The sequence below is a fragment of the Lagopus leucura genome, unplaced genomic scaffold (assembly GCF_019238085.1).
Source record: "Lagopus leucura isolate 7727_CA_CO unplaced genomic scaffold, USGS_WTPT01 Super-Scaffold_810, whole genome shotgun sequence".
Classification (NCBI taxonomy): domain Eukaryota; kingdom Metazoa; phylum Chordata; class Aves; order Galliformes; family Phasianidae; genus Lagopus; species Lagopus leucura.
The window spans coordinates 372,257-389,388 of record NW_024962261.1 but is presented as its reverse complement, the minus strand read 5'-3'; the positions used below and the strand labels follow the sequence as shown (position 1 = coordinate 389,388).

Below are 17,132 nucleotides of genomic sequence, written 5' to 3'. Positions count from 1 at the left end.
ATCAAAAAATACACAGGAAGAAAAAATGTCACATCTGACACCACAGTCACATCCACCGCTCTAACAGTGTAAAGGGATACATAGTCATTTACTTGGCATTAAGGCTCCTCTGCAATGTAAACCAGAAGAACCTATGGTAAAAGCAGTGTGAAGGCTGTGCTTCTGGACACGACAGATTTATTCATCTGTCTGTACTGACATCTTAGGTTTTTTGAATCTCCATTTTTACATACTACTTATGTGACTGTAATCATTTTGAAGCTACATATCCTGTTTGTATTAAGCTACTTGCACACGAAGAAGTCTCATCTCAGCATTTTCAGTCCATGGAAAGCATCCAGGTTTGAACACCAGCCTGCTCTGCCGTGCTGGCAGTTGATAGTATAAAACAATGCACTTCAGCAAAAAAAGCCAGTAAGAGAGATGACTGTTGTTTTTCCTTCCAGGATATGGCATTGGTCTTCCCCCCAACTCTCCACTCACCTCCAACATCTCCGAGCTGATAAGCCAGTACAAATCCCATGGCTTCATGGATGTTCTGCATGACAAGTGGTACAAAGTTGTTCCGTGTGGGAAAAGAAGCTTTGCTGTCACAGAGGTAAATGATGAATGATGTGTGACCTAATTGAAAGTGCTGAGGTTGCGCCCAACTTGCCAATTACTTCTCTTCATTCTCCACATGACACAGACATAGAGATGGCATGCAGCTGCAGAGAAGCATTAAGCATTAGAAGCAGGAGGCGTTACTCTCAAAAGCATTGAGGTCAGAGCACAAGGAAAACATCAGCAAGGCGGTGCTGCTATGTTAGGCTTGCAGAGCACGCGTCAGAGAGCACATCTGGGGACAAACAGGATATGTAATGTTGTGTTAGAAAATGTGATCTGCTTGCTGTACAACAGATCTGTCTGATTCCACTCCATTATGTGCATCACCGCTGCCATGGATTCTGGACCATCTCACTCTGCAGTGGTGGCTGCATACACAAATAATGACAGGAGTGAAAGAAGCAGAGACAGCGGGAATTTAATACACCCCAAGTTACTGATGTAACCCTAGCCACTTCCTAGCATAGGTAGCAGGCTGTTATACCAAAAACAGTTCATAAAAGAAATGGCCCACCAAAAGACAGTGCTGAGTACTGACAAGAACAAGAAGCAGTTCTCATGTCGAAGTACAGTTACAGGAAATGGAAGCAAATCCTCATGGATTTACAGACTGGTATTAAATCAGAGGAGTTATGCCAGCTTGTGGCAGCTGAAGATATAGGCATTATTTATGAGAAAAAAGACTGCTCTTATCGGAATAGCAGTTTTTCTCAAGTTCTCAAGACTGTCAAGTAAAAAAGATAAAGTACTGAGAAATCAAAAGATCCAGCATGCCTGCCGCTCAGAACATAGATTTTTAACTCAGAGGTGTTCCAAAAGACATCAGTTACGTGTTCTCACAAAGCACATGGCTAGAGTTTGTTGTCTCCTCTTCAGAGCAGGTTTAGCCGAGTGTTAAACCAACCCTCCTGTTGTCCAGGGATGTAGTAGCATGGCCAGTTTCTCCTGTAAAGGAAGTACAGGCTCCTAGAGCTCTGACTCCTGCTCTTCAGTGGTCATCTGAAAATCCAGTTTATTTTTATTCAACCTACTCAATTTTTTGTGATTGCTTCAATATACATAGACACACAAAAGTATAGTTAAATGTGCATTCACTGCTATTTTTGATCTGGGTTATCTAAAGATTATATGATCTAACAAGACAGTTGTTGGAGGAATTTGCTTTTAATGGAGCTTACAAATTTGTTCCTGACAAGCACTTCATTCAGTGGCCTTTTTTAATTCTGCACTTTAACACAGTCTTTTGAATTACATCACATGAAAATTACCAGATGATAATTATATTAATTACCCTAACTGTCTTAAAGCTGGAGAAACAGACTTACTTTGTTATTAATTCCCAGTGAAGCAATTAAATACTTTTATTAAGTGTTTGCATTTTAAAAGAGGGCAGAGAGGTCAAAAATTGGCCAGAAAACTATCTTTTGGAACAATCTAAAGTCAGAGCAAGGCAAAGCCCCATGTCTTCTGAATTAAAAGTGACCCTGCACTAAGTGTGAAAACGTAACATGAGCCTCTGTGGTTCAGAGGCTTTAACCACATTGGAAGGCAGCTTTACCATGTTATTGTCACTTACATCAGCATGTGACACCTTTACCCAAAAGCCTAACTGCAGCAGCCCCAAAAGATGCTGTCAGAAGTTCCAGTTAAATGTGTCATGTGTGTTAAGTGCTTAAGATTCTATTAGTGAGAGCTCAACAGTCACACAGACAAAAGACATGAAGGGAATGCTCCGTGTCCAAGCCTGTATCTTTCCCTAGCTTCTTCCCTTCTAGATACCAACAAAGTCTCGAGATGATTCAGACTCCACCTTCCTCCACTGTGAACATTTTGATACATTTGAATCTTCTGCTTCCTTTCCTTGTTCTTCCCTTCCCTTCTTATACTAGTATTTGCACCAGGGAAATGCTGATCTATCCATCTCCTCTGATGCCAGACCCTAGAATTAGAACAGAATTTGTTACTTTTGTAATAAGAACAAGCTTTTTATTGCCCAGAAAGCAGTAGCTGGTAACCTTTACTGTTCCCACTGATGGCTGATCAGTAGCAGTACCACATGAATACCCCTTATGTAAAATTGCAATGCTCTAGCTTCAAACATATTTCTTTGTGTGCCTCTACCTGGAGCACAGCATTGTGTGGAAGGATACACCTGGACCTAATAATTGCGGCATTTTCAGTTTACTTGTAATACATTTAGACATTCCTCAGTCTGCTGTTCCTCTCCCATTGCCATGTCAGCATGAATCAGAACAGCTAGTCAAGAAAAGGATGAACCAAGGTGGGACTGTAAATTCCTTCTTCCTATGGAACTTTTGGGAACTGGCAGCTTTGCAGCTTCCTGCTCATGGGAGTGGAACAGCTTGAGCACTGAGCAGTTGTTACCACAGGCAGTGAATAACCTGAACAGGAAAGCTGCACATCAGTTAGCAGTGGTATTTACTGTTAGGACCAATTAGCAGTGATCAAGGTAGAGTGCTCAGGAGGTGAGTTGGCACTGAGAGGTTTCTCAGGAAAGTATGAAAGAGAACGGCCCGTTATGGTCCAGGGGATGGTCAGCTGCTGGAGGCAGCTAGCTATATATACAGACTTCTTAATAGCTATTATGGGACATTTTCAAAAATGTTATTATTTAAATTTTAACTTCCATTTAATTGGAAAGGTTGATTATTCTCCATTCATAAGTGTAATATAACTGAAGCTCTGGAGCTTGAAGACTGACTGGCACATGGACTGGCAATTCAGTCCTAACAAATAATAGAAGGAACAAGAAGTCACGCTATCCTGTATTGCATGCAGTGACAGCATGGTTCCTTCATCCTTTCTCATCAGTGGTGGAATCCACCAATGGCTGTTTTCTGGAATCTTGGAAGAAATTGCCAAAACTTGGTTTGCTGTGTCTGGTGCCTGCACTGGTGATCCTTGGCCTCAGTATTGCACAGGATACATCATCAGACAGTGCCTTGTTCATCCTGCCGTAATTTTATCCCATTGTCATCTGGCAATCAGTCTTTGTGCTCTAAGTTTGACCAGTGTCCTCAAGGATTCCATTTTGTTGTCACTTTACAACAGCTGGGTTTCTCCCCATCTCCCTGAAGCTCTGGTTTACTTGCTTGTCACTGGTGCACTGCAAATGTCAGGGAGGCCCCCCACAAGAAGAAAAGCAGTGCTTGTGTTTATTTGGCTAATCAAGAAAAGCCTCCATCAGTCACATGTGGTTATATCAGTCCATGTAAAACTATACAAAGAGTGGGAACAAAGTTACTGCTGTCAGGATTTCCTCAGCCTGCACGTATACTGTGTGGGAGGAGAGCTGGCCCTTGCTCACTGCAGGACTGGAAACTTGACAAAGGTTGTCATAAAACCACAGACACTACATTGCAAAGGGGTTGTATCTTTGTGGGATGATCTAATGACGTCTGCACGTGCTCAAGGAAGAAAACTGCTTTCCACATGGTCCTTGGGAAACAAGTATGTGAGTATTGAGTCGTGCAGCACAGTACGGAAAAGTGTTTTTGAGCTCCTTAGAAAATGAATATCAGATTTAGATTCACCTGTCCAAATGGAGAAAAGAGTTGTGTATGTTAGGAGGCAGAATTATTACTCCCAATTCATCAGCCTGTAATGTCACAGAAACAGACAGCCCACTGCCTAATTCTGATGGTATTTGTGTTGTTGTTCTTCCTACTGCTGACAGGAGTTGAGTAATGTATGAGTTAAATGAAAAGGATTGATTACAGAAGAGAGTTTTATCCAGTTCTGTGCAGAACTTTTCTCAGGAGGGGAAAGGAACTTGTAATGTGAGACGAAGTTATTTACAGTATCTTAAAATTTGACACTTGACACCCTGAAGCTATAGTCACCAGTCTTTGCCATGGACAATCCTCTAAAGAGATTAAATATATATTAATTCAATGCTGCCACTTCTTTGAAAGCACACAAAGCCATAAGAATAATAAATGAATGAAGAATGAATGAATGGATGAATGGATGGATGGGTGAATGCCTGTCTGCAGCTACAAGAAATACTACAATGTGGGAACAGGGACAGCTTTTAATACTGTCTGCTTACCTAAATATAAGCATCAGTGTCAGCAGGATTTTGGAAATCTACAGAGGTGCCTGAATGTCTTTAAAAATCTGCTCTTTATATCCATTTATTCCTAGTAAAGCTGGAATTAATTCTTTCTTCAGAGGAATTTTACAAAGGTGCTGTAAAATCTAACTGCCTGATCTCACTAAAGCTTTCTAAAATCTTTGAGGGAAAAACACTATCAGAAAGAGTAGCTTATTTTACTATTATAGCTAATACAAACATAACATCTCTACTTAGTGTTGTGTTCAGCACTGTATAGCATTAATAGCTGTGCTGTGCTGTCAACCTGCAGGGAATCCACAGTGATATTTAGAAGCTTTTAACTAGTCAAACCTCTAGACCTCAAATTATTTGACAGCCTATTCACTGCTCTCAGTACAACGAAGGAGAGAAAATTATTTGTTGTCTCTTGTAACGGGGGTAAAGCAGGAGTTTTGCACATTAAATCCAGTAATGAAACACTGTGTGCTGTTTTTGCTTTCCCCTACAAGCAGAAGACAAGTATTGAGCTTTCTGCATCACCTCCCTTCTCCTCAGTACCCAAAGAAAAAAGGAGACAACTCTGAAGAGGCAGCGCAGACTATTTAGGTAGCAATTGGAGATGTGGGTCAGTGAATAAGAAATGTGTCTCTGAGGATATATAAAAAGGCAGATACCTTCACAACCATTCTTGTATTTGTTGGTTTGCACAAATTGCCAATTTCCCCATGTGTAAGCAGCAGATGACTTAGAGGCTGTTGCCAGCATGTCCTCACCACCCATCACATGCAATTATCACAGGACTGCCTTTAGTTGCTTATTGCTTCAGAGCCACCACACAGGCGTAATTGAGTTGCTTCTGAAAGACAGGGAGCTACCTTCTCAATTTATGGTTACAGACGTGGAGTGAGAACTGTTCTTTCACCTTCAGTTAATAGAGAATACAGCACATTATGAGCTTTTATTGTTAAAAAGTTCTGCAGTATAGAAAGTATTTGCTGTTTTTATGTTGTCAGCAAAGGACTTAGGCACCTGACCACTTCAGCAGAGAGGAATGCAATCGTATACAGAGAATGCAGTGAATTGCTGCTCTTTCCAAATATAATCTATATACACCACAAATGTAAAAGAACTACACAGAGAAGTATTGGAGCTTGCTGCTTTCATATTGATCAGCATGATGCTATGAAAAGGAGGGGCACCCCTACCAGGTGATTTCATCTATTATTTAACATATGTGTGCTTCTTGAATAACTGTGAAGAGCTGATAAATTGCCTTTTTACAAGGGTATGTAAGTCTGCTGACTTCAGTGTAGATCCTCACTCAGACTGTCAGGCACACTGTGTTATTTCTCCTCTAACTCTTTGCATGCGATTTATTCTCAAGATTTCCCTCTGATGTTTATCAGGCAGCTCTTTCAGAGTGTTATCTTTTTTATTGCTAGATGAAATACTATTGAAGCCTTGTTTCAGCACTGCCCTTCCCAGTGAAAGATGTCTTGTTTGGGACAATTTCAGCAGCTATCCATTACAAGTGAAAAACACATCTGGGATGCCGGGGTTGGAATTTCTTTCTCCTGTTTCCAAGGAAGGTAGAAAACTATTCTGCAGAGCTGACAGGACAGTGAGTCAGAACCTCATCAGCATAAATCAGCACACTTTACTGTAGACAACAGAGTTGTTTTTTATGTGAAGAGCTGGCCAACTGTTCTTTTTGCAGCTAGTGCTATAATGGCATCAATCACCAAGCTCAAGCTGGAGATGTCTGAGGTGTGCAGGAATCCCCACTGCAGTTGCCATGGTCTATTGCCAGTGCAGCATAGAAGTGTTCATACTACTGAAGCTCTGTTCTTGTTAAAGAAATGTGTTACACTGCTTCCTTTCGTTGTGTTCTAAAGAACAGAAACCAAGCATAGAAACCAAGCATAGAACCCAGAAGAGAGAAATAATGCTGTCAGAAACTCAGTTAAAAAAAAAAAAAAAAAGATTGCTGAGCCTTCAATTTCAGTGAATTCATCACAAATTAGCTCTTTAGCTTAAAATAACCTCTTAACAAGATTTATCAAAAATTGTGATTTATCACAGGTTGGATATCAGGAACAATTTGTGGAGATGCATTGAAATGGCAGTGGAGTCACCATCCCTACAGGTGTTCAAGAAACATGGAGGTCGAGCACTGAGGGACATGGTTATTGGGCATGGTGGGGATGGGTTGTGGTTGGACTTGGTGATCTTAGAGGATTTTACCAACCTTAATGATCCAGTAATTCTGTGATCTAACTTTGAACTAAATCCAATTTATTTTCTAGATTGCACAGTTGTTGTGCTAACAAAGCACAGTCCCTGTGCTCACCACACAAACAACAAACTCAACAGGTCAATTATTCAAGGTGTGACAGCATCATCCAGGTGGCATGTCCTGGCATATAGCCCTACTACCCATGCAATTTTTACCAAGAAGGCAAATAAAGTTCTTCAATAGAAAGACAAGGGTAAACTTTGTATTCTTGGAAATATTTCCCAAGTATTATTTGGGCAGTAATTATTAGGGAGAATTTTTAAGTTGTTGATAAATTCATAAGTGGGTTATGGTGGCGTGAAAATAAAAGTACATGATACTCATGCCTGACCCACACATTGCAGTTCAGGTGTTTCTGGTATAATTGCTGCTGTACATGATTCCACAGACTTCAAACATGATTGAAGACAAGAAGAGATCCAAATTAATTAAAGACTTCCTACTCTACATGAAAAGGGTGGATCAGGGGAAGTCAAGGTGAGGGTGCCTCTGTTTTTCATAACACAGTTACATTAATGTAACAACTGGAGAGATGCTGTGTTTATGCTACTACTTCAAAACATTTTTTCCATGACCTTCCATCAAGGGCAGAGCATGAAAAAGGCAGTTAGTGTTTGGTTCTCAGAAAATAGGAATAGTCTTAGCTCACTGCTGATGAAAGATTTGCTCTACAGTTCATTGACTGTATTCCTTGAAGCAGTATTTGCTTTCACAAAAGCAAGTGCAAAGACACCGTAAGTACTGGATAGTACTGGATTCTCCGATGTTCAGCACTTCATCTCATTAGCAAGACAGCAGAGCGATGACTCTCTATGGCCCGAATCTCACTCCCATTTGCTGTGACATAACACCAAGTTCTCAAGTAGCCATGCAGCACAGAAAGGCTTTGTTGTGACCAGGATCCAGACTGCTGTGTATCCGCTCAGACCACATTTCCAAATAAGAAAATATAACTGTCTGTTAAAATAAGCCAGCAGCTTTCTTCATTAACTTCCCCTTTTGATTTTATTCACAGACACTGCAAATGGGCATCAAGCATTTTTCTGGGCTCTTTGTGATGTTGTGCATTGGGTTTGTTCTATCCATTCTTACTACCATTGGGGAGCACATAGTGTACAGACTGGTGCTACCACGATTCAAGAAGAAATCCAAGATGAAGTACTGGCTCCATACAAGCCAGGTAAGAATTCAGCAGTGACCCCATGAAAGTCATGCTGGAAAAAAGCAGTGTATAAAAGGTTGTAAGAAGAGCAGTGATGAATGACATCGGAAGGATGGCAGCAGCTACTGGAAATTGAAGAGGCTCACTTAAGGGTGAAATCAGAAGTATATAGGAGTTGCTAGAATTATTCGCAATTCACAGAATTCTCCATTTGCCCTTTTAACCTTACCTTTTTTTGGACACCCAAAACAATACTGTTATCCTAGTCTGAAAGATTTTATTGTACTACAGCAGGTCCCAAATTTTGATGTGTGCAGGAGGTGCTGGCTGGTTTATGCCATTATTCTAAGGAATATAATAGAAGAAAATTGCTCTAGGTGTTTGCTGTAAAGGAAGAGGTTACGTTGCAGAAAAAGGCAAAATAAGACTTTCTATTGCTTTCAAGCAGTACAGTGAAAAGAGCTTCTTTAGAAAATAACACCGTTTCCTAAGACTTTTCTTCAGAATAATTATAACTCCAAGGATTGTTTGCCAACTATCTATCCACCTTTCAGAGTAACCTTTCTCAGGAAACCATGGGAAAAATAGATTGTTGTAATGACAAAGCACAGACATTGCTTGTATCCTTGAAAATGCAAAATAATTTATGCTTAAGTCCATCACACAAAGCCCAAATTGCTTATGTATTTATGGAGCTATTTTTAATCTTGCTTTTAGTAATTTATTTCTTTTCCCTCTAGAGATTACATCGTGCCCTGAACAGTTCATTTATTGAGGACAAACGCCAGACTAAAACAAAACGAGCAGAAAAGAGGTAGGAATTTTTGAATGCCTTTAAAACAAACTATAGAAATTACTGTGATATGAAGTACTCTCTGCCAGAATATCTATTTATGGATCTAATACACATCAAATATAAGAACAACAACAACAAATAGAAATAATGACATGACAAAGAAGCGAAGCAAAAATGAGCAGTTTCCAACAAAAAGCATTAAATCTAGAAATCTTGTTCTTTCACGATTTCCTTAATAGAATAAAAGCACTCTGTTCAGAGCACAGGCTTTTCAGATTTTTAGGTCTGTTGCTGTTGGTTTTCTTCAGATAAGAACCAGGAGATGAATATGCCCTGTGCAATAGCTTCACAGTGAATGCCAGACAGGTGGTACACATGTTTAAAAAACTTTCAACTTTATTATTTTTCAGAATAAGTACTAAAAAATCCGGAAAAAATGCAGTCCTTTCAAAAGCCTTTGTCTTAACTCTTGTTACTGAAAAAGTAGGCGACAGACTTGCCTTGTGTTCATAGCTTGTGTGCTGTGAAGAGCAGACAGTCTCTCAGCAGACTTACCTATTGCAATAAGGACCACAAGGCATTCTCTTAAAACTAAACATTTGCCCTGGAACTCAGAGCCATCGGTGCACTTTTTAAAGACACTGGCATCAGTAATTGGTTTTCTGCAGATGGGTAGAGACAGAATCCAGAAAAGAAAAGTCTTCCTGGCTGCTGCTGTGTGTTTGGTATGACTGAAACGCCACATAACGTCACTCTGGCCAGAACACATAAATGTACATTTTGTTCAATTCGTTACTGCAGTGCCAGTGTCAGCAGATATAAGAAGAAACATGTACAAGCTTCTAGACTGAACTAGATCGTCTGTTTGTATCTTGGATGATTAAAAAAATGATGGGCTAAACTATTTGCCACATACTGAGCAGTGCAGAAATTTTGCAGGTGATGTCCAAAAGCCCTACAGAGAACAGCTCTGGGAAAGAATTGCACAAGTATTCTTTCATCATTCAGACTGAGCATGTGCTGCTGCCCCAGAAACTCTGCTTGCACAGCACCCAGCCCATGTGTGTTTCTGCATGGTAGTCTGAGTGTGGTCTGAGCTGCCATTTGCACAGAATTGTGGTGAGTTTAACTCAAAACACCTAGTAATGCGTAGTAGCTTGTAATCAACACTTACACAGCAAGATGCAACCCAGAGGTTTCAGATCAATTGCATTATTACACTTCATGTTGCTCCTGCTGAGGATTGTGTAGTTACTACAAGCAGCAAGATACAGAAAAGAGGTGGAAAAAAATTGTATTATGGGACTTATGTTTACCTCAAGAGAGGGTAACTACTCAGAGGGGAAACTACTCAGGTTGCAACTCTTTCCAGAACTCCTTAAAGTCTGTTTTGAGAGAGAACTTGTCAGCCTCAGTAGCTGAACTCTAAAGGTTTTCATTTGCTTGTTGATAGCCAAGTGCTAATTTTGGTTTGGGGCCTTTGTCAGAACCAGCTCACCAGACCAGCCAGCCACAAGCAGCAGGAGCTATGGCAGTAACTAATGCTTTATCAAAGAGCTTCAATTTGTGAAAGAAAAATACATCAGAAATGACAGTGATAATAACTCACACTGGGAAGCTCATGTTGCTGTGCTGCAAGGTTATTAAGCCAGGTCCATTCCTTCAAAGCACAAGGAGCTTTCAACAAGAAATCAACATGTTTTCCCCTTTGTCTCTGCACACCAACTCGAGGCACCCCCTTCCCCCTCCATGAGAACAAATTACAGCACCTTAATGGTGTAACAAACTTTGGATATTGCATCCACGAAGCTTTCGGAGAGCTCTGGAGGCAGGCTTAAGTCTTCCTATGCTGGAGCTGAGAGTACTGCAATTCAACAACTAAAAAAAAAAATGTTGGGGGAACTTGAATTTTAGGATTCAAGTCTCAGCTGCAGCTTACCATAAGCATTTGGCTATCTGTGTTCATAAACTGTGCTTTCGAGTAATAATAATTAAAGAAATAATACATACAATTGATAACAGAAGCATCATATTTCTCCAGTGGGATGGATCACAGGGAAGAGATGCATACACATAAGAGGAGGCTCTGATTTTGTACTAACTCTCACACTTCTCTGTTCAGGTCCCACGTAGGGAACAGCCAGCATGCCGTGTGGAATACAGCCAACACAGGCAACTGTCACCGGAAAAAGTACATCTGCACTGATGAAGGGCAAAACGAGGTGACAGTCCGACAGCACCAAGACATTCCTCTGCCACAGGTGAGGAGGGAGACTCTGGCTTCTTTAACGACCAACGGAAAAGCAGAGTCCCTCAGTATTGCTAGGACCTCAGTGATGCAAGAGCTCACGGAGCTGGAGAAGCAGATCCAAATTATCAAGCAAGAGCTGCAACTCGCCATGGACCGGAAATCAGAGCTGGAAGAATATCAGAGGACAAACAGGACTGCAGAGCCCTAGGCCAGCACACTTGGCCCCTTTCCCCTGTCCTTCCTAACACCCCTTCTCTGTAAAATTTGTAACTTGCTTTTGTAATGCCAGAAAGAGGCATGAAAATAAAGCAGGCAATATGCTCTTCATGAGAGCAGAGTTGCAGCAGCCCACAGCCACTGCCACCATCCTGAGTCCTCCTCCTTTCATAGCAAGTTTCTCGTTCTCGTGGCCAACACCTGCCATTCCCAAGGGACTAGAGAAACAAAAAGTGTCTGAAAAGCAAGAGTCCCTGATTCCTTCACTTGTCACTACAGTGAAGTTTCCTCTCTTTTAGCCCTTTTTGTGCATTAATTCAAAAGGAAACAAAAAAAGAAAAAAAAAAAAAAAAGAAAAAAATGAAAAGAGAAAAAAAAAACAGAAGGAAATCTAAACTGCTCATTGGAAGCATGTCCCTTGTTCATATGTTTTTGTTGTGGTACCTATGGGTTTAGTCTCTGTTTATGCTAAGGCTCCTTATGGTTGCCTCATTACACCAGGTGCTAGTTCTGTGTTGGCAACCCCTTCCCTCCTGGCACAGGCTGTGGTTCACGAGACATATTCTTGGTGGTAGTCCCAGTACGCAGCGTTCCCTTAGCTCCTCAGCACAAACGCAGACGTGGCTGTTCTGTGACTGTAAGAAAGAAACTTCACCAGCTTAAAAATAACTTTGCATAAACCAAACCGTCACCTCTGTCTGTGTCTGAGCCCAGGTTCACTTTGCACGTCCACACAGAGAGAAGCCATGCAAACAGCTGCACTGGCGAGTGTGAGGGATTGGGTTCACAGTGGCACAGGGTAAGGATGAGAGAGGAAGGGAGGGGGTAGCTGTGCTGCACACCACTACCTGTGCCCTCTGCTGAAGGTTTACCACTGTGAAACCACTCCCTTAATATTCTCTGTCTACAGCAGACATTAAGGTTCTTCCTTACAGTCAAAACGACATAAAGGGGATTTATTCTGACACCAAACTCCCACCCAAGTAGGAGGGAGCTTGGCACCAAAGCGTCCTTGTGGACCAGGGCTCACAGTAATGGAAAATGAGATTTGCTGTTTCAAAGACAATGTACTGAGTGGAGCTCCCTCCCACCTGAATGATAAGTAAAGGGGAAGGAAGGGTAAGCTGTTCAGCATTTGAATAAATAATACATCAATCCAAATGACTGTGTTATGTATACAGGATTTCTGTGAACTGTTAATCACTTCCCAACACATCGTGTGTTGCAGAGAAAAAGAATGCCTTAACATTGTCAGAATTATCAGTTCTATCCAAGATATGTCACTGAGGTCATCTTTTCCCTCTTTGTATCTCCAGCCAACCGTGTGAATGTTGCCAAGGGTGATGTTCTCAGTAGGCATGGTTAAAGGCTACAGCTAGATCTGAAACTGCATTCTAGGGTTTGAATAAAGCATACTACCTTTCTGCACCTTTAACATTTGAAAAGCAGTTGTTAATGAAAGCTCTATATGGACAACTAAAAGCTGGCAGCAGCAACGTGCACAGCAGTTAGCCCCATCAAAACAAGTTCATCCCTGCTCAGTCTTTGCCTTCTGCTTTTGAGAATTAAGTCTGGCTGCTTCCTTCAGTGCAGCCAGTTTCTCAGAAAATTGTGGATTTGAACAGAAAACAGCAAAATGGGGCAGGGGACCTGCACCACCAGAGAGGTCTGAAAGACTCCGGTGCCTCGTCTTCCCTGCTCCTAACAAAATATATGACTGGTCAAGTCATGTTGTATTTATTGCCTTTCCTTAGCTTTACCCACCTGACTCATTTAGATTCTCAGCTAATTTGGAAGAGCTTTTTATGTGAATAGCACCCAGTCTCTTCCAATCTCTAACATAATTTGGTTAGAACAGGAAAACACTTAAAAAAAAAAAATTATTATTAGACAAATAGTAGGAAATAAGTATTCTAAGCCAATTCCAACCTTAACAGGTTTTTCTACTTCTGTATCTCTGCATGTGTGAGTTCAGGAAAAGACCATCAAATTCAGTTTTAAAAAAGGTGAAACTAAAAAAGCTAATAAGCTAATAGCATCTTAAACAAAAATGTACATGTTCTGTTTCAAAGTTCCAACCCAAACATCTAATCTTTCAAAAAATTACTCTTCCTTTAAAGACAGAAGTGTGAGTGAAGAAATGTCAGCCACCTAATAATGGTAAACAAAAATCTCTTTCTGGTGGGTGCCCAAAGGGCTATCCTATGGCAAACACAGAATAGGGATTATTGCAAATTATTGCAGTAGAAACCAGAGGCCTTTAGGGAAGGGTCAAAGTTCTCACCGCACAGAGACATGCTTTGGCTACAGACAGCACTAAGTATTTCCTCTAAACAAAAATGTTCTGTAGCATTATCAAAATGGTTTGGAACAGTCAGACAGTCACTCAAAGCTGAAAGCTTCCTTACAATTCAAGGTGAAATTAAGGTATGTGGATTCCCTCTTATTAAAAAGTTAACCTGAGTTACACACACAAAAAGGAAACACTTTAAGGTTCTTGCAACTTTTCACCAGACTATAAATGCATACAGGGAAGAACGTGTAAAAAAAAAATACAAGATAGAAGGATTCAGAGAACATCAGATCTTCCATATCTTATCATTTGTCCAGTCTTGAGTCTTGCCAACTCTACCAAGAGAAGAAACCAGGAATAAAAACAAAGTAACAACAAAAAAGGATTTTCTCCAGTCAGGTCTATAGTTCCAGAACCACATTAATGGCCTTGTTGTGTAAGTTTAGGTTGGATATCAGGAAACACTTCTTTATAGAAAGGGTTGTTAAGCACTGGAATAGGCTCCCCAGGGAGGTGGTTGAGTCACCATTCCTACATGTGTTAAAAAACTATTTGGATGTGGTGCTCAGCGACATGATTTAGTAGTATGGTTAGGTCACGGATGGACTCCATAATGTTTGGGGTCTTTTGCAACCTGAGTGATTCAGTGATTCTGTAATCTATTCAGAGAGGGAGACGAATCCAGCCTGATTCTGCCTGGAAGTTTGGAGATTGCCATGTGAAAAGGCTGCAGAGATCTGTCCTGCCTATATATTTTTTGGGTCCAAGGTAAATTCTTCCCTCCTCAGATCATGGCAGATTGTCTTCCTCAGGGGCTTCATTCTGTTTGGATTCTACAAAACCCTACGCACATTTATAAAGGCAACAGGAAGAAGCCAAAAAAGGCATTACTTACCAGATGGCAGTCAGTAGATTGGAATCGGAGTGCTACCCTTAGAACCAGCTTCATTTTAAAGAAAAGGTGGGCAAGAGGTTTATAGGACAGTTCACACGCTTTTTGAGCTTCACTACCTCACAAGCAGGGCATAACCTGAATTCAGAGTTTAGAAGAACAGATGGTGTCTCAATCAAGAAAAAAACACGATAATGATCTTCCTGCCTAACACAAGGTCAAGCTTGTGATATAAGTAGCTCATGGGCGAGTCCTGAGACTTTTACACCACGTGTAAGATGCGGAGCAAGAAGGAAAATCCAAGGAAATTTCCAGACTCCACAGGTTTCCTTCTTTCTGACCCATCTGCTTTCTGGGATGGTTGTTCTGTTCTTCGTTGTTGGTGTAGCTTTGATTTTATAAATAGTAATACTTTCAGGTCATCAATCCGTACTGGTTTGTTTTGCCTATGACAAACAATTGTCACCTTTATAGGTTGGCTCTTCATAACCACGCTCTTCAGAAATCATATTCCGAGTTCCTCTAAAAACACCCCTTTATACACACACACCCTGACATGTGTACGTGCACACAGCACCTCTTGGTAGTGCTTGAAATGTTTTTTTTTTTTTTCATTTATACTTGACTATCACAGTCACTGAATTTAAATGGTTTTCTCTATAGAACATTTGCCTCCTTTCCCTTACTTTTCACCAAAATATTTTTAGTTCTGATAAACTTTAAAGTAATTTTCATTCATTTTGGAAGTCAAAGCACTATGTCTTTCACCATTTCTCAGTGTTTAAATTCTGATCCTGAAAATATAATCACTTCCACAGTAATAAGATTAAACACTGCTATTATCTTAAAATAAGAAAATATTTTTACCTTGGGAAAGAATGAGAAAAAAAAGCAAACCTTATCTGTGAACCAAGTCAAGACTGCTTCAGGTGTTTGGTTACTACAGTGCCTGGAGTGAACCTGCACTATTAGCATATGCACAAAAGTTCAGGCTTGACTTTCAGTAGAAATGCAGAGCAACTTTGTGAGTGGATGGTGGTAAAGGACTAGGGACACCATAAAGGCTGTGCTGTTTTCTGCAACTGTGAAAAAACACGCTGTTACTGCAAAGCTGATCAAAGACACAGGCAACATTTGCTGGTGAGTCAGGTCCTGCTTCGGTGAGCAAGTATGTGTACCACAAAACATGTAACATGAGCATTAGCATTCCAAACACATGCTCTTATTTCTCTGACACAAATCACGAACTGTAATCCAGATAGCAACTTAACAGAAGTGAAAAAGGCTTGGTTTCATTCCTCCTGCACAGGCTGAGACAGCACAGAAGCCTTACCACAGGTTGAGCTCCCAGCCTTTTCTCGCACTGTGCTCCTTCTGAATTTTCAGGACTTATAGTTAATTTACACAGTTCACAAATTTTCAGTCATTTATGTGTTTTCGGAAGGGTAGAAATAGTCCTGCACACTACAAGGCACTGTGTGATTAATTACTTTCACTTCTGGTTTTGTTTTCTTAAAGTGAATATAGGAAAACAATTCAGATTTTTGGTTTAGGGAAGGCACTTGGACAAGGCAACTCTCTGAGAGTTTCATCTTACAAGTAAATGAAGTTTACAGGAAAAACTCCATCTTATGGAAGAATGTTTCAAATGACTTAGCTTTTCATATTTAGGGGCAGACTTCAAACACAGCTTTGCAGCACAGGTAGTACAGAGACTACAATGTATGCCACGTCCTTTCACGAGACTACTGTCAGCTATGACAGAATGGCTGCACAAACAAGCCAGCATTTTGGTCCTACTGTTACGTCAGGAATAAGGTGATTAAGGTACAGCCAAAATGACAGAGGTTGTTCTAGTTAACTTTTTTTGAAGACTGAAAAGAAATTCATCCCTACTTTAGAAACTTAAAGCCTGGAAAAAACATTTCCATTAATTGGACAAAGACAGAAACATAGCTAGATACTATCAAAGTTAATACAAACAGAAAAGCAATCCAGACCAGAGCTTTTATTATTGCATGTGTGTTACAAGATTAATCTTTGTGGCAAAACTGCACCAAAGTAATCCTTACAAATTAATTTCAGGAAACAAAGAGCCATGTCTCAGCCTAGAGGAAGATGTCCACATCAACAGGATGCTAATTTCAAAGATTTTCCATTGCCTTATCTTTCTCATTTTCCAGATGCAAAGATATGCATATGCTTTTGGTGACAGAGGCGTGCTTACTAATGCAGCAGCCTTCACAGATACTTGGCCTGACATAGAAAGATGCGTGCCTCGGGAGGCCTGGGGACCTTAGACCTGGACACAGAACTCCAGATGGGGCCCCTGCCCAAGGCATCCAGCACAAGAATGCAGAGCTGTTGGAAAGGGTCCACAAAGGAGCCATGAACATAGTGAGAGGGCAGGAGCTCCTCTCCTACAAAGAAAGGCTGAGGGAGCTGGATTTGTTTAGCTTGGAGAAGGCTCCAGGGAGATCACACTGGGCCCTTCTAATAGTTGAAAGGAGCTTCTCAGCAGGAGGGAACCCAACTTCTACAC

At 40.8% G+C, this 17,132-nt stretch overlaps 1 protein-coding gene across 1 annotated transcript in view; it reads left to right on the top strand.

The window, feature by feature from the left end:
- Nucleotides 1-11,552, top strand: part of GRIN3A (glutamate ionotropic receptor NMDA type subunit 3A) — a 66,989-nt gene extending 55,437 nt beyond the window's left edge. The window contains exons 6-9 of the mRNA XM_042866256.1: nt 447-598; nt 7,996-8,160; nt 8,883-8,956; nt 11,061-11,552. Of these exons, the coding sequence (XP_042722190.1) occupies nt 447-598; nt 7,996-8,160; nt 8,883-8,956; nt 11,061-11,397 (728 nt within the window). The 3' untranslated portion in view covers nt 11,398-11,552. The remainder of the gene's footprint in view (nt 1-446; nt 599-7,995; nt 8,161-8,882; nt 8,957-11,060) is intronic.
- Nucleotides 11,553-17,132: the final 5,580 nt, after the last annotated feature.